This window comes from Haplochromis burtoni, unplaced genomic scaffold (assembly GCF_018398535.1).
Source record: "Haplochromis burtoni strain Fernald_Lab_line unplaced genomic scaffold, NCSU_Asbu1 Contig_114, whole genome shotgun sequence".
Lineage (NCBI taxonomy): Eukaryota > Metazoa > Chordata > Actinopteri > Cichliformes > Cichlidae > Haplochromis > Haplochromis burtoni.
Window position 1 is genome coordinate 1252097 of NW_024582475.1, and position 22569 is coordinate 1274665.

Sequence of the window (22569 nt, forward strand, 5' to 3'; positions counted from 1 at the left end):
TGATATGACTCGCCTGTTCCCACTTGAGCTTCTCATTTCTCCTGCCTTCATTCAGATTTTGTAAAAACAGCTTCCTTTGCTTTCTTACTCCCATTGCCTTTTTTTATCCCCCTTCCTCCATTTCCGCCGTATTAAGCCCTTTATCTCTGTCCTACTGACATGAAAGACGTTTTCTGGCCTTTGTCATATGTGCCATTTCATTTCCTTTAACTTCATAATGTGCTGATAGCCATAAAGTGTTTGCTGACTATCAAAAAGTCCGAATAACTGTGCTGTAAAGCGGCCAATGATAAAGCTGAATCTGAACTTACTGTTATTTTTAACTGTCTTATGATTGCATCGACTGAACTACTAAAAGTATTGAAAGTATTTCTCCTGTGTATGCTGATCACGTCCTTATGTCAAATGGAATGTAAAACTCAAAGACAGGATCTCTCTTGGCTCTTACTTTTCTAACTTCAGGATAAAGATAATGAAAAAAGACTAAATTAAACTAAAACTAAATGCAAGCTTCTCATATGGGCTATATTGTAAATAGCATAATAATAGTGAATGTCTGCAGGTGCTTAGCGTTGCAACACTATTACCGCCTGCAGGTGGCGCCAGTGGACCGCTTCTAACACGCCGAGGAACAACTTCTGCAGGCTATAACCTTCTGCTTTATGTTTTAAAATCATGTTCATTGGTTCAGAGTGAGCAAACATGGGTCTGTATGAATATATGTATGAGTTGTATACATATCACACACATGCTTTGTATAATATATACAGATATATTAGTAAAAATAAAAGCGGGGGTACACCATTAAAGCTTCATACGCACTGTATTTTCCACATTTTGATTGCACATATAATAAACTTTATGGTATAAAACAAGTAGAAACAGCTGAAGCAATCATTAAATCACCTTTTTCTTTTTGCAGAAATTGAACTTGCAAAGAAAGCACACAGCATGGGACACAATAACTTCCCGAATTCTCCAGCAATGCAAAATGGAAAAAAGCTATAAATTACTGAAAACCAATAGAAAATCTTAAGCAGCATAAAGCAGCTCTCAGCATAAATGGAGGCTACAATATGGTACAAAATGCACACTGTGCAAGTAAAAGACATCTTTGAACCAAACTGAGGGCTGTCGGTACGGGTAAAGGTTTTCACACCACCTACATGTTTTGTCCAATACCCAATGCATAGGATGAGTACAAGGTCAGCAAATGCCACACACTGCAAGACAGCGCACGTGTGTCAGGCAATGGTAAATGTCAAGCATTTCGATACAGAGTGGTTAATCTGCAAAAATCTACAGTACATTAGCCATGGTATATCACACAAGCAGAGAAGTTGATAAATGTTGCCCACAAATGTGTTCGAAATAGGCCGGCTCAGATGGCATATTGTTTTGGTTGCTTCTTCAGGCTCATGGATCTTTCAGTTTGTGAAATCACATGAGTGGCTCTGTTGTTGAGGAGTCTGCATTCATGAAGAACATCTGTACAAAGAAAAATACATAAAAAGTCAAGGAATGCACTATGCATCTAACACTGTTAGCAACCAGCTAGATATCTAGGAACAGGTCTGCAGATATTCTCTTACCATTAAATTGCTTATAGGCTTCTTCAATAATGGCATTATTAGATCTCTTTATCTCCCAGTAACTATCTTCCACCCATGGCTTGCAATCAGAATGTTCAACAAGCTGTCCATTCTTGTACAGACCAGCTGATCATCATTCAAAAAAAGTAAATATCAGTCTCGGTATATTATACAAGAGGCAAACACAAATGCATCGCAACTGTCAGCGGTGCCACAATCACCAAATTAATCCAGTAAACAAAGTGTGACAACAAGTTCATTAAAATATACCTTTTATGGTATCATCAATGTCCTTGCATAACTGATACAGATCGCTTCCACGCCCAACAACTCTTTCACCTGCAATTTAAGCAGATTAATTCATTAAAAGACGAAATTCTTACAAGTTAATGCTGAACAGTTAAATGTCCAAAGAATGGGGAAAAAAAAAATTACCATCCAGGACTTTGATATTGGGGAACATCTCGAGAACTACCGCTCTATATGAAGAGTTTCTGCACACTGCCATAAAGAAACTTAACATGAGTTCATTAATCGAGAATTTCCACCCACTGGAATATGTTCAAAGTCACCAAAATTACCTGGATTAGTGTAATTATATGTGTTGTCTTTCAGACGTATATTTTCTAGCTTTCTCAAAGAAACAAGGCAGTGTAGGTTCTCAATACTGTTGAAAAGCAAAACAGACATGCTCTTAAAATGCCTAACAACATAGTAACTTATGCATAAAGCTTTTCTGCTTTTATGTCAGTAACACAGCCGCTTGTGACATATTCACATTTTTAATCACCTGCAGGAAAAAAAAGACATTCAGTGGTTATTTAGTCTTACCTGGATATAATATTACCAGCCACATTTAAGTTCTGTAAAACGTCACAAGTGCGCAGGGGCTCTGGAAATACAAAAGCAGTGACCAATTTATGAGAAATTTTAAAGCCTTTTCATGACAGTAATCATCTTAATAATGCAAGAAATAAATAATCTTTTTCTTCTAAAATTGTACCTAAATTGGAGACCCTGTTGTTAGACAAATTGAGGACTGAAAGAAGACGTAGAGATGCTAAAGGAGCCAAATTTGTGATATTATTTCCAGAGAGGTCCAGTCTCTCCAGGTTTATACATTCCCCAGTGCATCCAAGATCATGTATACCTACAAGACATACAATTTAAATCATAAATGAAATGCAAATTTTGCAGAATGAAATGCTAATATATTATTTCCATCTTACCGAGATTTCTTAATTTGAGAAACAATATCGACTCCAGATCAAATTCCCCGGTACGTGACTTGAGCAGCACGGCAGTTATCTTTTCATGGTCTGCATCTGAAAGAATACGAGTCACAAGACTTCAGCAGAGCAAAGCATATTTATTTTTCTATTTGCATGCACCCACTCTGTCATTGTTCGTGAGTCAGCACAGCAAAAGAAAACGCTAGAAGCACAGTGTCTGTTCTGCTTACAGTATAAGCAAATAATCCAGGCAATCATCTCTAATAGGGGACAAAAAAAAATTCAGACAAGCAGTTTCTGAATTTCATATCTGGCTGCACGCTGGGATGTCCTCTTGAGGATAGGGTCACAAACAGATGTGCTGCTGGGTGGTATTATCTCGCCAGTTGTATGCATAAATAAAAGAAACGCAGGGAGTTATATTTGGCTTGATTCCCTGAGGCAGTGTCAGCCAGCTCTTATTAAGAGAGGTAAAAGGAAATCACGGTTGACCAGAGATGATGATGATAATGATGCTGATGTAGGGCTCTGTTATTTTCTTGGTGATCCTCTTATTATATTTTCAGATATGCAGCACAATTTTTATTTACTTATTTAAAAACTAAATGAGCACTGACAGACATGGATTTATATCCTTAAATATGACAGAGAATGGATTGGGTGTAAGCAGGGACTAATGTTTTGCACTGCACCTGCAGAAAGAAAGGTCACGATGTTTAGATTACCGCACAGTCTGCCAGCAATAACGTTACAACTTGTTAGCAGAGGCATTAAAGGGACTTTGTTAGCCCATGTTAGCTATATTCGTGAGACAGCGGCTGCGTGAATTAAATCATGAGGATGATTCAGCCGGATGAAAGTGGGTGGGTTCTTGAATATAATTAAAAACGTTCCCCGTCTGTTTTATTTATTTATTTTGTCATGAGATTATATAAGCAAAATGTTGTGTAACAAACAAAAAGGGGTTATGTTGTAGCTGGAAGCACAGCTACCTAGCATAAGCAGCTAGTGGCTAGCAAAGCAACGTAGCAACAAGCTACCCATCACAACTTACCTTGGTCCTTCTCTCGCTTGGAGTCCATCCTGGGCAACTTTGCTAGCTTCAAAGCTGCCTAACCCGGTAAAGAGCGACACTTTTAACCAGTGTGGTGGTTAGGAGAGGTAGTGGCTCTGTGGGGTGAATGTGAAATTATCATCTGTCCTGGTGTGCAGTCAGGACACGCTCACTGTACTGCCGTGCTGCAAATAGCACGCAGGTGGATGAGACGGACCTCAGTCTCCGCAGCCGGCAGAGGGATGGGGGAGGCGATCATCTGCGGTGCAGGCTGCTGAAAGAAGCTGCACACCTGCTTAATTAAATATATAAATAAGAAATGCACATATATTAGATGCCGCTTCTGTGCAACAGGTTCTCGGGTCAATTAAAAGTTGTCGTCTTGCTACTGTGCCGTCGATAATAACTATGCTGGGGTTTCTGCATTTGTGGTATGCTACTACTATATCGTATATAGCAGAATAGTTATTGTACCAAATGGTAATTAGCAGCGGAGCCAAAAAAAACCAAGTTTTTCTTTTCGTAATTACTATACATATAAATATAATATTGGGCTTGTACTGTATTAAATCTGAGGTGGACATATTGTAATATTAAATATCATTGGCATAGTCACCTGTAAGATAACTTTTATCATTGTATTTACTGTGCATACTGCAGGTTAACAATGTATATGTTTTTTTTAAAAAAAAAACGAGCAAAAAAAGTGCCCAAATTTTACAATTTAGCAATAGCGGACTGGTTTAAAGCACAGATTGCATCTTATCAGTGATATCAGTAATAGTCTGTTCGCAATATTGTGTAAGATCGTATAGAAGAAAAAAGATGTTTAATTGGTGTGTAATTAAGTGGCCCCAAGGTGAGGTTACATCATTCCTGTTGCTAGCAGTTTCTAGTTCACAAGTAGGCCTTTTTATTTATTCATTTCTTAGCTCCGGTCCCATTGGTTTGTCTGGACTCCGGTGGACACCATCTGGGTACTTAAGGAGGGGAAACAGATCACTTTGCACTCCTTGGGGTCAGCAGACAACATCCACTGGCTCCGACTTAAACGAAAATCTTTATTACTAAGATATATTCTTGACGCACTTCATCTACTTTTGCAGTCGTGGAGGACATCGTCTGGAAGGACACCAATACCCTTTGATAGGAGTTTGCAACGATATAAATTCATCTTGTGCGGAGACTTTGTCTCTGCGGACCTTCTAAATGCCTTTCATTGAGAAAGGGCTTTGGACATTCAGTGCTGTGAATGTGTACAAGCAACAAATTACTTGATCAAGATGGGTAATAAACAAACGATATTTACCGACGAGCAGCTTGATGCTTATCAGGTAAGCTTGTGTCCATACCTGTGTTTGGAATCTGGATGTCAAGCAATTCATTCAAGTGAATAATGTTTTAATGTCTTAATTATGTGCAGCCAATAAACACATCACTGGAAAACTTTGAAGGCTAAGTGAAGTAAAAATTAAACATGTTTTTTTTTGTGTGTGATTATTGCACTCCTGTTGTTAGACTAACACAAATCATCATTTTATTTATCTTTTTATTTTCTCAGATATTGAAAAGAGGGAAAGTCACTTTATAAATATTGATTATTACCATCTCTAGGGTTTTTGTTGGTCCTAGTCCCCCCATCAATTTCATTTATGACAGACAAAAAACAATTTCCTACTATAGTGTCGTCAGCTATGGCCACATTTTTATTTAAATATTGATAAGCAGATAGCAAAAGGTCTTGATTTCATTCCAAACTGGAGGATATCATGTAAACTGATCATCTAAAAAGATCTGACCTTTTGTTCCCTGTAACAAAAATCCAGGTTTTCCCAGGGAGAAAGACATCCTCATATGCACAGGTTTATCATGTGATTCGCTGTGGGCTTAATAATTGATGCCAAAGCCAGCGATGATGTGCCGTGAAACTCTACTCTCAGGACACAGTTTCTCAAGAGCTTCTCTGGTTACTTCAACTACTCCTAGAGTACCGTTTCTGTTTGTCTAACAGTTGTTATCTCTAGAGTATCACTTGAATTTATATCTTTCTTCGGCTCAAATAGATCATTGGATACTGCATCAGCGTGCTTCATTCAACGGGGAATCTAGAACCCAACAGCTATAACTTAAGCATGACTGTAATGGCATTTCTAAGTGTCAGCACATTGTTATCTCGTGTTATGGAGCATAGCAGGTAAGGTTGACTTTAGTAGGTGTATCGGTGAAAGCAAAAGGTGCAGTCCCTTGAGCTCATCTGACTGCACTCTAACACCCAGGGGAGTAGCTCAGACAGAATTCATACAAAAGACAAATGTAAACTGAGGTGCCCCCGGTAGAGCCGTTGGATAATGCGTGTGCCAGCACATGCATGTCAGACAACAGCAGATTATGTTCTCATGTACTTAAACGCATCATCGTTTAGGAGAAACCAGACACCCCGCTCAGTGTTTTACAGTAATGATTCTTCACAGATGTGTCATTGTGAGCATTTTATGCAAATTTCGATTGCACCTTAAAGGATTTGTCATCATGTGCAGTGCTATAAAACCTTCAATTCAAAGTATTTGTTTTTCACATGCTGTTTTTCTCTCATTGCAGGATTGCACGTTTTTTACTCGGAAAGAAATTCTGCGGTAAGACTTTGATGAGGTTTTTTTTCTCCTTTTTATTCTGAAAAATCGCTCGCAGATATATGTTGCACTGTCTTTCATTTAAACCACATAAATTCACCACTTACACTGACCAAAAGAAGATGCAAATATGTTGTTATAAGCTTTTCTTTTATTTTCCTGGGGTATTTCTTTGCTCTTTGGACTATGCGTGCTTTAACTGGGTCAGGATTTGGCAATTAATACTGTATGTTAAGTTCTTTCATCCATTCTTTCATTACATCGCTTTGTATAAAATAGATCACTACACTACAGCTAGCATACATGACCAACATTACCTTGGTATTCCTGGAGTTGGTTGGGCTGTTTGCTTCTGATTTGCTGATTTACAGTAAATCAAACGCTGAGTTTTGGCCAAGAGACACCAGTAACTTACCAAATGGCATGCATATATTTGTGTGTGCCGTTGTGTTGTTTTATGTCATAAAATTGTTTCCAACTGAGTGTTAATGGTAACTTATGTGCAGTGACGTATGACCCCAATTATAAATGTATATTTGTTAACATTAAAAGCTTTCACTATATTGTAAGTTTTCACTTCATTTCGTTGTAATATTTTGGTTTGAATCATGGTAACAGACCTAGAACAAGATTCAGAGATTTGCTGAAATACATGCAGCTTGACATCTGAGCAGCTAGAACAGACATACAATGGATATACAGATGTTTCACTCAGTAAACATAATGTGGATTATGATTTATTTCATATACAAAATGCATATAAATCTGCATAGTGTAGCACAGTGCTGCTATTTATAGTGTAATGGCTCCATTCCCTCCTTCATTCACTATCCAACAAAGGTCGAATGTTGGTCTCTTTAAAGTATGAAATACAGGCAAATATACCATTTAGTCAATGAATGGAAAAGTATGTGGATTTCTGATTTGTAAACAGTGCTGTTACATGCAGGTGTTTGTTAGTGACGATCTAGAAGGTTCTGTCCGTTAGCTGTAGCTGTAGTATGTTAGGTAAACCTTTTGAAATTCACGTTGACCTTTTGACTGCCGTATCGTTTTCAGAGCCATTCAAAAAGGGTGTCACATTTCTGCTTATACATTAAAAAAACTAAATCAAATAAATATGATAACACTAGTTGTCACGACTCACTGGACGGCTTAATTTCTCTCCTGTTGTTGCTTATCCACTTGATGACAGGCACAAATGACTCGCTTTTTTCGTTAACAGAAGTGAGCACTTACTGTACCTTTGCATTTCACTCTCTTTTGGCTGTGGTTTGTTCTAGATGTTAGATTAGATTTTTTTCTTTTCTTTTTTTTTAGCAAGACATTCTTTACTAATTTGCATTTATTTTTACAACAAAATAAACAAAATAAGGCATTTGAGAATTCTTTGTGTACTTGGTTCTCCTCATTGACATCAATTTGACCAAGGCTAGTAGTGCTGGATACTAAAAAGAGGTCATAATAGGGTGCTAAAAAACACTTGTTTCTTTCTTTGGATTTAACTTTATTGACATTGCACAAAAGTATTCAGAAAACAAAATGCAATTTGGAAAAGAAGATATATTGTTCATTTTTATTAGAGGAAGTATGTGACATATATGAAAAAACAGTTAAATTTAAACAGGTTTACTTGTTTCAGTAAACCTCACTTGTTCCTAGCAGTCTACCAGTGAAACTCAGTCACTTTGACAGGTTTATCTAGTTTAATTGTAGTAAGTTTGTTCTCAAAGACTAGCGTCCCTGTTGATGAATACTCAGATATGCCCTGAAAGTATTGACTTAAAAGTCAAAGGTCTATTTTCTTTTCCTAGGCTGCATGGCAGATACCATGAGCTGGCTCCACATCTTGTACCAATGGACTACACCAATGAACCTGATTGTAAAATCCCATTAGCCTTAATAGTCAACATGCCAGAATTAAAGGTAAACCCCCCACCGCTGTTTTAAAGCTCTGTTTTGTCAATGTGAGCAGTATGCTTGTGTATGTAGAACTGATTGTTAACACCACCCGTCTGGCTGTACTCCACTACATTGTGTGAGCTTTTGAAAGTTTATGTGCCGTGAATTGCTCTGACTGATTCTAAAAGTAAATCAAAAATAAATTTCAAATGCCATTTTGCACACTGTGACATCTCAGCCACATTTACCTCAGCTTTTCTCTGAAACAAGCATGAATGCCATACCCTTTAATATGAAGCCCCTATTCCCCGCAGAGTATTACCACAGAGACTCACGATGCACCCTTCCTCTCGGCATGATTGGGCCTTGTCTGTAAAACTGTCACAATAAGGCTGGGTTATAAGGATAGCAGAAAAAAGATGGAGAAGACTAAAGACACAATTGGACCTCTGCAACTTCATGACCATAAATTTGTCATCCTATTTTATATATTTCTATTTAGCTGATTATTTATTGACCTCAAACTTTACCCTGGGCAATAACACTTTCTTATTTGGACTCACTGAACTACAAACTCTGATTTAATAGCATTGTCTTGAATATCGTGAATATGCACTACCAGTCAAAAGTTTTAGAACACCACAATTTTTCCAGTTTTTTATTGAAATTTATGCAGTGTAATGTTTCATTGCACTCTGAAATGAAAGCATTTTAAAAATAAGCAATTGAAGTTAAAAAGGAAATCATCAATCAATCAGTTTATAGACCAGAATGTATTCTAAACCTTTGCCACCTTTGGCAGATATAACAGCTGAACACACTCGTGCCATTCTTTCTACAATAGAAGTCAAATATTCTTCAGAAAGTTCTTCCCCATATCTGTTGCAGATGTTCCCATAAATGTGTGGCACTTGTGGGTTGCTTTGCTTTCACTGTTCTGTCCGGTTCATCACAAACCAGCTCAATGGGATTTAAGTCTTTAGACTGTGCTGGCCACTCCATGTTTTTAAGCTTACCTTGTTCTTTTTCCTTATGTAGTTCTGGCATAGCCCAGACTTGTGTTTTCGGTCATTATCTTGCTGTAGGTTGAAACCTTGACCAACTAGGCGCATACCAGAAGGTATTCCATGGCGCTGCAGAATGCTGTGGTAGTCGTATTGGTTCAGGGTGCGTCTCACTCTGTACAAGTCACTGACCCTGGATCCAGCAAAACAGCCCCAGACCATCGCACTTCCTCCTCCATATTTGACAGTTGATTACTCAGAGCACATTACTCCGGTTCTGGCCTCCCTGCACTGGCTTCCAATTGAATTTAGGATTCACTTTAAAGTCCTTTTATTGGTTTTTAAATCCTTTAATGATCTGGCACCTGCATATTTGTCTGATTTGCTGAAGCCCTATGTCCCCACTCGTTTGCTCCAGTCAGCTGAGGAGCTGTTGCTCTCAGTCCCCAAATCACGGCTGAAACTGAGAGGAGACCGAGCGTTCTTTATTGTGGCTCCAAAGCTTTGGAATAATGTTCCTCTTCACATTAGGCAATCGACATCAAATTTTGATTCATCACTCCATAATGGCTGTGTTTCATTGGCCCAGGCAAGCCTCTTTGTCTTATACTGACATCTTAGCAATGGCTTTCATGTTGCAACTCGTCCTGTCAAACCTGCAGCTCGATGTCTTCTCTTCACAGTTGAAACTGAGGCTTGCTTACTACGACCACTTAAAAATGTTGTCGTGTGAGCCACCTATCACGGAAGCTGTTGTCCTCTGATTTAGTTGTGGGTTTGGGTCTGCCAGACCTCTTCCTGTCAGATTTTGCTCCAGTTTCTGAGTGCCTTTTGATGATGGAGAAAACTCTACTTACTGACACCTTGACTTTCTTTGCAATTTCTCTGTAGAAAGACCTACATTTTTAAGTGTCATCAACCCTCTTTTATTGTTAATTGCCTTTTTTCTCGTCATTTTTGTTAACCCATTTTGTGTTCCCTTAAAAAGGACTTTTTGTATAATTCTGGAACATGCATTATTTTTCAGTTATGGGTTACCTTACCTTTTTTTTTATACCTCTGGCTGTTCACCACTTGCCTTTGTACCATTTCAAGCTATTCATTGGACTTGAACGACCTGAATTGCAATAAATAACTAGAAAAATTGGGGTGCTCTAAAGCTTTAGAAAATCGTTTTCTTATTAAAATATCTTATGTTTGCCATTGTAAATGTGTGGGGCTTTTTTGATGAGTGATTTTTATGTTTAGATGTAAACAAAATTCTGCAGTTACACACAATCATGTTTTCAATCCAGGAAAATCCATTCCGCAACAGGATCGTGGAGTCATTCTCAGAGGACGGGATGGGAAATCTTAGCTTCAATGAGTTTGTGGACATGTTTTCAGTCCTGAGTGAAATGGCTCCTAGAGAACTCAAGGCCATATATGCCTTTAAAATATACGGTAACATTTCAAAGCATCAGTACGTTATAGAACTTCATTAATTAAAATGTTCTAATTCTAACTTCTGTTGCTGATAGATTTCAATGTGGATAATTACCTGTGCAAAGAGGACCTGGAAAAGACTCTGAATAAGCTGACAAAGGAGGAGCTGACTCCTGAAGAAGTTGAGCTGGTGTGTGAGAAAACCATTGAGGAGGCAGATTTGGACGGAGACCACAAACTTTCTTTTGCTGACTTTGAAAATATGATATCCAGGGCCCCGGATTTTTTAAGGTAAATAAATTCATGTTATTGCAACAACATTGATAAATGAAAAACAGAATTGGACTCTGACTCCTCCCACAGTCCAAAGACATGTTTGTTAGGTTAAAATAAAACAACTGGGTGGTATGTCATTACTTAAACCATGTCATGCAGACACGTTGTAAAAAGAAAAGGCCTGGATTTCAATCAAAATTGAGGTGATTATAATTGGTCCTAGAAATCTCACAAACATTGTGCGTAATCAGGTACTTATTCTGGATGGCATTACTTTGGCCTCAAGTAACACTGTGATGAATATTGGAGCCATTGTTTGACCAGGATTGTCATGATCTGCTGGCGCAGACTGCGCTTTGAACAGAGGACTGAACTGCAGATGTTTATAGACAGGACTGGGCTTAACAAAAAGCGAGCCGTTAATTTAGGCTGGGTGAAAATCAAACAAAAACGCAAAACAAAAGGCAAAATGAGACTCAGACTAACAACAACCTAAACTGTGCATGGAGCATGGAGCAAGGAGGGAAATGAACTTGCGTTCCGGCAAGGGACAACAGGGAACTGACACAATGAATACACAGGTGATTAGAGAGCGGAGACAGCAAGGAAACATAGCTGAAACAAATAAGACACAGAAACAGGAAGCAAAACTAAACACAAGCACATGAGACAAGGGCCATCAAAATAAGACAGGAAACTCATTAAGGCGCAGGCTAAGGTACACAACTTGACGTGGGAAAAAAATAGCTCACACAGCAGACATACATGAAAGAGCTGAAAGACAGAGCGAGCCAGGGAGCTAGAGATGAGAGAGAGAGAGAGAGAGAGAGCGACGGAGGCAGAGGGGAACAGAGCGAAAACAAACATGACAGAGAGAATAAACAGAGACATAACCGGGGAAACGGATAAATAAACACAAGACAAGAGGGATGAGACAAAGACTTACGGAACAGACAAGAAACCAAAAATACAAATAAACCTTAGAGGCAATAAAGGAACTAAACTCAAGACTAAACTGTACAAAACTTGAACTTAAAACAATCTTCATCATGCAAAAGAAAGAATCATGAATCCAAAATAAACTCAAAACGCTGGGTCAAAAACAGGACCAGGAAAAGGATATGACTGCTTTCTTTTATTTGTGCAGTATCTCCAAAATTAGAACTATCCCTTTACAGAGAAATGATGAACAACCAGTTCATGTATTCATTACTGCTGTAATTTAATCATGCTGCTCTAAAACGTCTGTAAAAAGCCTTCAGTTTATCCAAAATTCTGCAGCAAATGTAGAAACAGGAACAAGAGCCAGAGAGATCACATTTATTCCATGTTGGCTTCTCTTCACTGGCTCTTTGTTAAATACAGAATTGAATTTGAAATCCTTCCCACTCCTAAACAGTTTTGAATAATCACCCCTCCCCAGCTGATCACAGCAGATTGCTGCCCCTTACTGAGCCTTATTCTGCTGGAGGTTTCTTCCCGTTAAAAGGGAGTTTTTCCTTTCCACTGTCACCAAGTGCACGGTCACAGGAGATTGTTTGGATGTCGGGGCTTTCTCCAGAATACTTTAAGGTCTTTATCTTATTTGTTGTTGTGATTTGCTGCTAAAATAACTAAACCTGAATTGAATTGAATCTTTTGTATATGCTTAAACTTATTTTGTGTATTTTACATTGTGTTTAATTATGTGTCTATTAATGTCTGTGTCACCACTGTTGATTAAACTGTTATCTTGTCTGTCTTGGCCAGGACACTCTCGCAAATGACATTTTAAAAATGAAGAATCTTATTTCTCAGGTTGAGTAAAGGATAAAAATGTTTCATGCACAGTAATTGTTACTTTTCTAATAATCAACTTTATTATTTTTTCAGTACCTTTCATATAAGAATCTGAGAGGGTTGGATGGACAGCTTCTAAGTTGGCTGGACCTCAAGACTTTACCTGAGCCATGTCCTGATCACAGCACCGTGGTTGTCTGTCACTATCCATCGCCCCTCTCTGACCTTTACTGCAGTCAGAACTTGAGAAGATGGATTCTGATGACAGCAAATTTTCTAAACCCTGTAATTATTTTGAAACCATGAAAAGGCAGCATATCAAATGTTTGAATTTGATGCTAAAAACAAGAAGAAGGGCTAGAAAAATGAAAAGCTGACTAAGACAAAAAAATAATCACAGCTACCAAGTATCATAGTTAAATAGTAATGTGACCGGGTATAATGAAAAAGAGCAACTCAGAGAAATGCATTAGCTATTAATTGTACTACATAATCTAATCAAAAGTTCAGAGAAGATGTTGTCTTCTCAAAAAGATGTCTCTCTATGCAAGAACAAAACTAAAAACCGATACTGAACGACACACTGTATTAAAACCAGACATATCAGCAGTGAATATCATTGCTTGGTCTCAGGAACACTTTCAAAACCATTATCATTGAAACTACATTGCACATGATTCCCTGTGAAGTCTTTCTGCAGTGGCACCTCCAGAGACATCCAGTATTCATAGAGCTACAGATAAAACTTGAAGCACAGCAGCAGGATTAGGGGATATTCTATAGCTATGCAATAAATTAAGTATTTATGTTATTATTGTGCTCGTACTTTGCTTGAATATAATGACAGTCATGTTGTACTGTTCTCCAGTTAGATGAAGGGCTTTGTCATCCAAACTCTTTGTGGTAGCTTTCATCATCTGCCATTTACACAAGATGTCAGTTACTGCCATGTTTTGGATATGTATTTTATAGGACTTCATGTAATGTCTTGTATTTGTCTTCCTTTGAATAAATGTTGTTTTCCAGTGTGCTCTGACTTAATGCACTTGTAATTTACTCATAACAAAATATGAAGATGTATGCACATTAAAAATTAGGAAGCATGTGCTTCAGCTTAGCCTCTCATGTGAGCTATAATACATTTTTAGGGAGGATGTGATTATTAAGACAGAGCTGCCTCGCGTTCACCAGCCTCTGAACATCCTGCACATTCGGCTAACTTCAGCAGAAAGCTGGAGGAAATGGTTTTGGCTATGTTGGTTGATGATTAACATGTGGTGGTTTCTTGGCTGGAGGATACAGATTTGCATCAGTTAAACATGGTGTACTATGTTTTAGATTTCATGTTTAGCTCGGTAGTTCTCATGAGTCATACTGCAGAATTGGTTGATAGGTATAGCCATACATGCAGACCTTCACAGTCACTAAGGAGATTGGGTCGGCTGAGGCTTAAATCTGATTTTTCTTTCTTTTTGGCAAGTGCAATGATTGCAAAATGGTCTTGACAAGTTGAAAGACGGCCTTGGCCAAGTGCTGAGGTGCTCAAATACAGAAAAGTCACACACAGAGATACCGTTTGATGTTGTGTGTTTTGTGGAAAGCATTTTGGTATTGGTAACACAAACTGTAAAGTGTTGTGAGCTCCTATGCCACCACAGGCCCAGACAACAGGCAGAAAAGGTATGCATGGTGCATCTGAGCAAACTCCATGTTTATGTGCAACACCTCATCTGGATAAAACACAAGTGCAGCAGTAAATGGAATGAATTCTCCTCAACTGTACTCTGAAAAATGAAGAGAGGGAAACTGAGGGCCTTATTTTAACTGACAGTTAAAATCTGTTCAGCTGTTGTGTTCAGTTTAATAAGCAATCACCAGAGCAGCTAGTTAATTCTTCAGTGTCTTATCTGAAGATTCATTTATGAGGACAGCATCAAATATTCAGGGCAGTAGAGTGCTGATTGCAGAGCTTCATTAATGAAGGGAACATCTGTTAGTTATGATCTCGGCAGAGCCACTTTCTGCTGCAGTGTGATTATGATGCTGTAAAACAGCCATTACTTTAAGCAACTGTTTCTGAGGGTGAGAGCGGCCCAACAGGGTGTGAAACCCACGCTGGTTTCGCTGCTTGAGAGCTCAATTTGATCTGATTTAAACTCTCTCGCTTTGCTTCGACAGCATAGCGGTGAAGATTTCTCGCTTTTCTTTAAAAATGAAATAACTTGTGAACAATTTTAAACACTTCACTTGAGCCAAATATACATTCAAAAGTGTACATAAACCATAACAAATAATCAGTGACAGCGTTAAGTGAGTAAGCTGTGTGTTTGCGATTGTTTCGAATATTCTTTATGGCAACTGAGAAAACGTTATCGAGATAAAGACACTAATGACATGTGGGTGAAAGCTCTCACACTAATAGGTAGAACTTAAATGCAATTTACATTTATTATACGATCAACAATAAACCTTCAAGCTTCAACAATTTCACGAGCTTTAAACACAATAATACACTGTGCTGTTAGTAACGGTGTAATATGCAATGCCTATCAAACACATCAGTTACGCTTAAGTGTTTCTTAATGCTACATAAAGTAGTTATTTATATAATTGTAAGAATGTACTGCTTAATCGCTGTCAACCTTACACATTTTGTTATGTCAGTGTGCTTTCAGATGTGCAGAAATACAGTCAGGCAGTTATGACTCTTGTCTTTGATAAGTTTTTAAAATCATTACCCCATGTTTTCCAGTGACGCTTTATCATGTAGATCTCAATTGTGAAACAGAAGGCGACAGAAATGCCACAAAGTTAATGATCTGCCAAGCTGAATGTTTGATTATCAAGAGCTTTAGCATATCCTAGTCTGCACTGCCTGACTTAAACCAGGAACTGCTTATTTCCTAACATCTGTCACACTGTCCTACATGAAATGACACAGTAGCTCTACTTTTCTCCCCCTTTTTTTTTCTTTTTACTGCTTCAGAGGATAACCATGAAAGATATACACTAAGTATTCCCTTTATTGTACTTTTACTGGCCCCAGTAAAAGTATAATTAAAAAAGTAAAAGCAAATGATAGAAGTTAATAAACCTTTAACCCACTTCCCCGTTGGTGTCACAAACAGACGTTTGAAAACTGTATGCAAATAAAGTTTCCTGTGAATGTGCAAAACTGACGGAAGCAGCATGTAACATTTTTAAAGATCAACTGTAAACACGGTGCCATGAGATGAATTTCCACATATGGTAATTTTCTGTGACAACATGATTTAGTGTTCTCAGGGAATGCTCTTTGAGTGAGCGATGGAAAACCATAACCAGAGTGCATTACATGGCCAAGGCAAGCTAAAGGTGGAAGCATTTTCATAGCAGTAATAATAGTTGTAAGTTGTTGTATCCTGATTTATTTTTATTTATTATTTGCATCTCGAGCTCCACACGTGGAAATGCTGTCATCGCTCCACAGCAGCTCTAAACCGCACATCCTCATTTCTTCACAGTTATCCTCTTCTCCATTACCTACAGCCCGTAGACATATCTGCATACATATATGCATCTACAGGATACATGTTGACAGGAAAGTGTAGCATATACGCCCAGGTTTGTCTGCACTGATGAGAAGTAGATGAAAACAGTTCTCCTCAACATAAGCTGCAGTTCAAGGTGAATCACATGCTGTGGACTGAACAGCAGGTTTTTCCCCCTTTACAGTCATACTTTCATTGGGGCCCCTGAAACCTGCGTAGGGCACTGCTGTACATTTTCCCCACCCTAATGATCACCCCGAAAGTAATTATTTAGTAATATTCTAATAACAGTAATGGCATAATAATGATCTTAGAGCCTCTTATACAGTAGATTGCTTTTAATATGACATACACGTAACACAGTTTTTACCACATGTAAAAACCTGTTCGTGGAAAGGAAACTACACACGTATCGTTATATTTTTAAATAAATACGTTAAAAAAACCATACATAAGTTCTCATTAAATCGTTAATACATAACAGTGGTTTTCCAGAGTGTATTATGTAGTAGTAGTGTGAAATCATCAAAACAAGTAAACGTTTTCCTCAGTACGCTGTAAAGTAGCCTCTTTACCATTTCTTCTTGTTCTCAGGGAAGAGCCACTTCCATTTGTCGTTCTGTAAGAGGTAAATAAATTCATTATAATACAAGTATGACACACAAAAGAATTATTTCTTTTAATTAAAGTGCTTTGAAAACATTACAAACCTTAAATCCCCAGGACGAGTTGGTCTGTTTGCGTCTCATGTCCTCCAGAGGCTCGTAAGTGTTGCTGCTGGCTTTAGGGTTGATTGGTTCCTTGTGGCCGCGAATCGGCTCATATGTGAAGTCAGCGGGGGCTTCGCCGGGGACCTCGGCATACACAGAATCTGTGCGCTCCTCTGGTATTGACAATCTAGTGTCAAAGGACGTAGTGTGTGGGCTCCCGGGCCTGCCAGCCAGGTGATAAACTGCATTATCACTCAAGTAGTCCAGGCTGTGGCTGCTGCTTGGTCTGCTGCCCAAATCTGTCTTCTCTGACTGGGAGCTGCTGCCGTTACCTTGTCTGACTGGCCTGGGGGAAAGTCTCGGAGGGGTGTCGGGAGGTGCGTTCAGTCTATAAGACTGCTCCCCGTCAGAACTGCTGTCCAGGAGTGGCAGAGACCTGCTTTTGCTGTCTAGGATGCTGAGCTCCGAGTAAACGGATTCTGGATGTGACGGAGGACTACATCTGCCATTGATTTGATCCTTGGAAGTCGAACTCGAATTAGGTCTGGGTAAACTGTCCTGATGCATGTGTTGGTCTCTGGGTGTAACCCTTGGCGACTGCTTCCTGAGCTGGGCGTACAAAACCCCCTCATGCTCATTGATGGTGGCACTATCGAGGTGCCTGCTCCTTCGAGGCAACGGCGGACCTTCCTGTTTTACAAAACAAGTTTCTAAAAGTCAGTGAGGTGAAATAAACAATGGAACTATTTTCAGCACATTAGTTTGGACAGCAGCTCTATAATTTATTGACTGTATTCACCTCGTGCGCCCTGTTGCCCTTTGGTGGCCGTTTAGGCTGCTCATCTAAACTCGAGTTTATCTGTTTTCGTTGCCTGTTCTTCACAGCGCTGACAGCGGCAACAGGTTTTTCTTTGGGGCTAATCTGGATAACATCATATAGGTCTTCATCCAGGGCCTGAAAGAACAAAACATCACTTGGACCTCTATCTTTCACCTTTGGCATTTAAAGAAAGAACTCAAAAGAAGAGTTTTGTCTCACCTCAAAACACGAATTTGTCAGGTACTCTCCATATGGTTCAATGGGGCTTGTTTTGTAGTAATCTACCAGACTGGGCACTGTGTCGTGTACCTCGGTGTCTCCATAGACTACAAACTGCCCCATTTCATTCTGGTTTATCACAAAGTGTCGACAACGATCCCTGCCTCTGCAACAACAACAACAACAAAAAAAAGTTTGTTAAGCATTGACACATTTTATAGTTGGAGCAAACTAAAATAACAGATATTCACACGACTTTCTGACTTTTGAAACATGAATATCCTCCAATAAAATAAGCCACCAAACAAAAGCTTAGAAGTGGGGTTAGAAAATAGATCGATTTGATCGATTTGACACACATTATCTTTAAGACACTTTATATATACATAAGTCATAATTTCTGGAAACAAAGCAGTTTACCTTCAGCAACACAACAACACTAAACAACTCCTACTTTAGTGTTCTTTAGACTAAACCACCACTCACCTATAGGACAGGATGTACCCGATGGCCTTTTCACTAAGACGGATCAGGAAACAGCCGAGCTCCCTTTCTTTAAGAATTCCTTCAGCATCCCTGTAGACAGACCAACAACAGCTTTAAATTCTCCAAATCCTAACTTTGAAAAGTGTTTCAAAGACATTTGGAGAACATTTACAGGAACAGCCTGGTAGATTATGGGCATAGCGAGGTGGATTGTGTGCTGCACCGTGGAAATTCTATTTCGTTACAGTCCCTTTCCATAAACTTGCCACTGCCAATCACGTAAGTGTGCACTAAATGTGGGTGGGTGCTGGAGGAAAGGCCAGTAGGTGCCAGTGGGTGTATTACAAAGTGGACACTTTCCATCAGAGGAAAGGTTTATTTTTATTTTTATTTTTTTATTTTTTTTTTGGATACATTTTCACAATATGACCAAAAATAAAAATAAATACATGAACAAAAAGCCTCGTGTCTTTTTACATTACTATATTATATGTTTTAAATTATATGCAAAGAAAAAAATTTTTTAAATGTGGCTTTAGTAGCTTAGAGGATATGATTTGGTTTTAGAAAAAAAAAACTGGGTGTAAAAAATGATTATTTCTCAGTTTGCTATTTCCATTTTTTTCCTTTTATGAATCCTTACCGTCTTGTGATGAAGCCCAGGAACCAAGCTGGAAGGAGTCCGTTGCTGACCATGAGTGGCACCTGAGTCTCTATGAACCACTTTGATGTCAGCTCCCTGAGTCTGACTTCAGTCCCGTCTGCATTAGGATCCCCTGTTGTGTCCCTTTGCTCCATCCTCGTCCGATCCTGATTAAAAACACACCGTCATCCGCTGAAGACAGCCAGCATTTATTCCCCAATGTTTGCTGTGTGGCAGCATTTTAACAATCTAATTTGCTTATTTTCCAGGAGGCGTCAACCACAGCCTGAAAGCAGCTCAATGTTCTCATAGCTTTAAATGAAAGTCATTGGCTGCTGGAAAAGTCCGGTTACACCTGTCTGTGTAAAGCGAGCTTCTAGTTTAGTACACAGCATTTATTTGCTGTTACATGATCTGTAGAAACATGATCATGATCTGATGTTTTAGAGAAAAAATATTCAAAATCCACAATGTTCTCGTTTTACTCAAATAATACTTTGAGGTTTTATAATCTATCTCTAAGTCAAACATCACATAAAAGCAAGTTAGTCACTAAGACAGTCAGCGACTAGTTCGAAAAAGACTTGTAAGCAGTTCTTACCTTGAAGCAAAATTTTAAATAGGTCCTGATGCAGGGAGATTTTGTCTGTTTTTGATCCTTTGGTCTCGACTGTGAAACGCGGCACACCTTTTCAATTCTGGGATACTGTTGTCTGTAAAGTAAACAGCAATTCCTTTCAATCCCTGGAAAGAAAAGATCAGAAAATTAATTTAATTATGAATAATTGAATTATAAAGTTCATGCAATATTCCTATAAAGTATTTAACAATGGCGAGAGCACATACCTTTCCTTGAGATTGTCACTGTGCGGTTTGAACCCGGTGTCATTTCAGCAAACATTAAAATACTTCTCTTAACTTCTGAACCGTCTCTAATCTCCAACTGAAAGTGTCTTGAGGGAGTATGACACTACATGGGAGATATAGACAGATGACATTTACAATTACACATATTTTTCCACTGGTCTGGAAAGTAGAGGTACATGGCAACGGGCAAGGCGCAGTTCAAACAGTTCATTTGCATCAAAAAGACAGCTGAAGGCTGCTGAACAATGTGAGAGCTTCCTGAAGAGAAACGGAAAGTAAGCTTTACAGAAACTGTGGTTTGTGTGCACACGAGTGCATTGGTTTGCAAGAGGAGATGTTTAACCCACGGAGTGTCTGATTACCAGAGTAATGGGAGATAAGTTGCGTCAGCAGTTGATCTTTTGTGTTTTCTGATCTGGGTTTGAAGCAAGTTCAGATCATTGTTGCTAAAGCTGAACCAAAAATGTGTAGGAATGGAAATGTTTGGAAAGACTGTGTATGTTTGAGCAGATTTGGAGGGTAGAGGGCGGGGCAATAAACAAAGCCCCAGTAAGATGAGGTATTTCCAAGCTTGTTTTTCAGGTTCACATACAGTAAATACCTGCTAACTCATTCCCCCCATTGGTTGGGACAGGCGTCATGAATCACCTCCAGCAGTTTATGCTCTGTGGGGAACAGTAGGAACTCCCACAGGGGGAGATGCAGTAACGAGAAAGAGTCTGTGTCATAGCGAGCAGGATGAGATGGGATTTCACAACGGGATTTTAACATCACTTACAATTTGGAAACATGTTTCCTGTTTATACACAACTGATCAAACACTTGGGTATTGTGTACAGCAATGTCATTTAGTGTAATTTAATTTAATTTAGATGAATGATCGCAGAGCCAATAACTGAACTGTTATGTTCCACAAATGAGTAAGAGCTGCTGTACAGTACCATGGCCTAGAATTTCAACACTCTCTTAAGGCGGCTCTTGTTGTTCTTTGTGAGTCATTATGTACTCCTCTGTGGGAGTAGTAAGGTTTGGGGTTAAATGTTATCACCGGTCCGTGTTTGTAAAGAATCCAATGAACAATACATTCGACCGATCGCGCTGTGTGCTGTGCGTAAAAGGATCGGCAGAAATTTATTTTATCTACAGCACATATAAAAAAAGGTGCCAGACAGGAGGATGTCTAGGCTGATATTTTTTTTAGCCTAACACACCTATGAGGGGGATGTGGATCTTATAAAAGGTCACAAGTCAGTTTAACAAATGCAAAATGTCATTGCAACGGAAGCACATCACCTTTGTTTACAGTGTCCTTTGAAACCTCAGAGCAAAACAAGGATCCTAACCTCACAAAGAGACTAATAATTCTAATTGTAAGAAAACTAGCAGGTTACTGTTGTTACAGTATTACAGTATTGCATTTTGTTTTTTTAAGCTGCAGTTTTATCTTTGACATCTCAAGTGGGGAAACATCAGGTGTATTTCCCAGCATAAGACAAATCATCCACTGTTTACCCACAGCACTGGGGCAAAACTAAATCATATTCACATCTGCAACCATTAGTCACCAAAACATCCTGAACATGTGAAACTTCTGCCAGCTCTGAATCCAGGAGACAAATTTCCTGTAATCACTTCAATATCTCCTCTTTCGCACTCTAGTTAAACGAGCTATGGATTCGACTTAGTCACATATATGCTGTAGGTTTTATGAAAAGTGGAAAGGTACGTCATTTCAGGTGGTGATATTTTATTGGAACATTTCTGTACTTTTTTTGACTTATCACTTAAATTGTAAATAATGCCACTATTTATGTATTTATTTTCATCCATTATTAGAACAGATTGAGAAAAGTGACAGTGAGATAGAAGAAAGTTAAAGTAGGCTCACTGTGGTTACATGCACTTTAGCACTAACCCAACACCCTGACACACTTTATGGCATCTGTGGCTTTATACTTACTGCTTACTTTGGAGATGAAAAAAAAAATCAACAAAATATGGCGAAGGTTGTTTGTATCTCCAAAAATGTTCATTTTTAATGCTCTTCAGCTCAAAATCTCTGTGCATTTCTAACATTAGATAACTCTAAACACCTTTCTTAGCCTTAATAGGGCTTTGACTGTCATGTAAGCATGGAAATGCTAAAAACTGGAGGAAGATATACTGATATTATTTGTCATCTTTTTAACCGTCAGCTAGGCAATACAGGCAGCTACTCTGAGGTGACAAAAAGCTCCCAGTGGTTTGGATTTCCAGTAGATCTCTGACCTGCTCACTGTTTATAACCCAGTCAGACCTGTCAGTCCTTCAGCTGGAGATCTGGTAAATGTTTGCCATTGTCCTAAGACATTGCAAAACCTACTTAGATTTATGTTTTTCTCTCACGTTTTAGCACACTGA

General features: G+C 38.7%; 3 protein-coding genes across 5 annotated transcripts; 1 reads left to right on the forward strand and 2 right to left on the reverse strand.

Annotated features, from left to right (window-relative positions):
• Positions 1-81: 81 nt before the first annotated feature.
• On the reverse strand, positions 82-4120 carry lrrc61 (leucine rich repeat containing 61). The gene is made up of 9 exons (XM_005928750.3): positions 3879-4120; positions 2822-2917; positions 2596-2742; positions 2424-2484; positions 2174-2259; positions 2028-2093; positions 1863-1931; positions 1593-1718; positions 82-1488 (listed from the first exon to the last, which is right to left on the reverse strand). The coding sequence occupies exons 1-9, from the start codon at positions 3904-3906 to the stop codon at positions 1382-1384; spliced, it is 786 nt and encodes a 261-aa protein (XP_005928812.1). The 5' UTR covers positions 3907-4120; the 3' UTR covers positions 82-1381.
• Positions 4121-4269: 149 nt separating this feature from the next.
• On the forward strand, positions 4270-14854 carry cib2 (calcium and integrin binding family member 2). Of its 3 annotated transcripts, none has more exons than XM_042223562.1 (6): positions 4270-6359; positions 6477-6511; positions 8323-8434; positions 10710-10857; positions 10935-11130; positions 12988-14854. In XM_042223562.1, exons 1-6 carry the CDS (start codon positions 6336-6338, stop codon positions 13007-13009), a joined length of 537 nt encoding a protein of 178 aa, XP_042079496.1. In that variant the 5' UTR covers positions 4270-6335; the 3' UTR covers positions 13010-14854. The 3 variants fall into 3 exon arrangements, with proteins under 3 accessions (XP_042079496.1, XP_014191130.1, XP_005928817.3); XM_014335644.2 differs by having other exon boundaries at positions 4270-5212; XM_005928755.3 differs by having other exon boundaries at positions 4270-6511.
• A 636-nt stretch (positions 14855-15490) lies between these two features.
• LOC102292586 (SH2 domain-containing protein 7) lies at positions 15491-21162 on the reverse strand. The gene is made up of 8 exons (XM_005928758.3): positions 20149-21162; positions 19904-20046; positions 19303-19469; positions 18660-18749; positions 18174-18339; positions 17934-18089; positions 17135-17824; positions 15491-17043 (listed from the first exon to the last, which is right to left on the reverse strand). Exons 1-8 carry the CDS (start codon positions 20201-20203, stop codon positions 16996-16998), a joined length of 1515 nt encoding a protein of 504 aa, XP_005928820.1. The 5' UTR covers positions 20204-21162; the 3' UTR covers positions 15491-16995.
• Positions 21163-22569: the final 1407 nt, after the last annotated feature.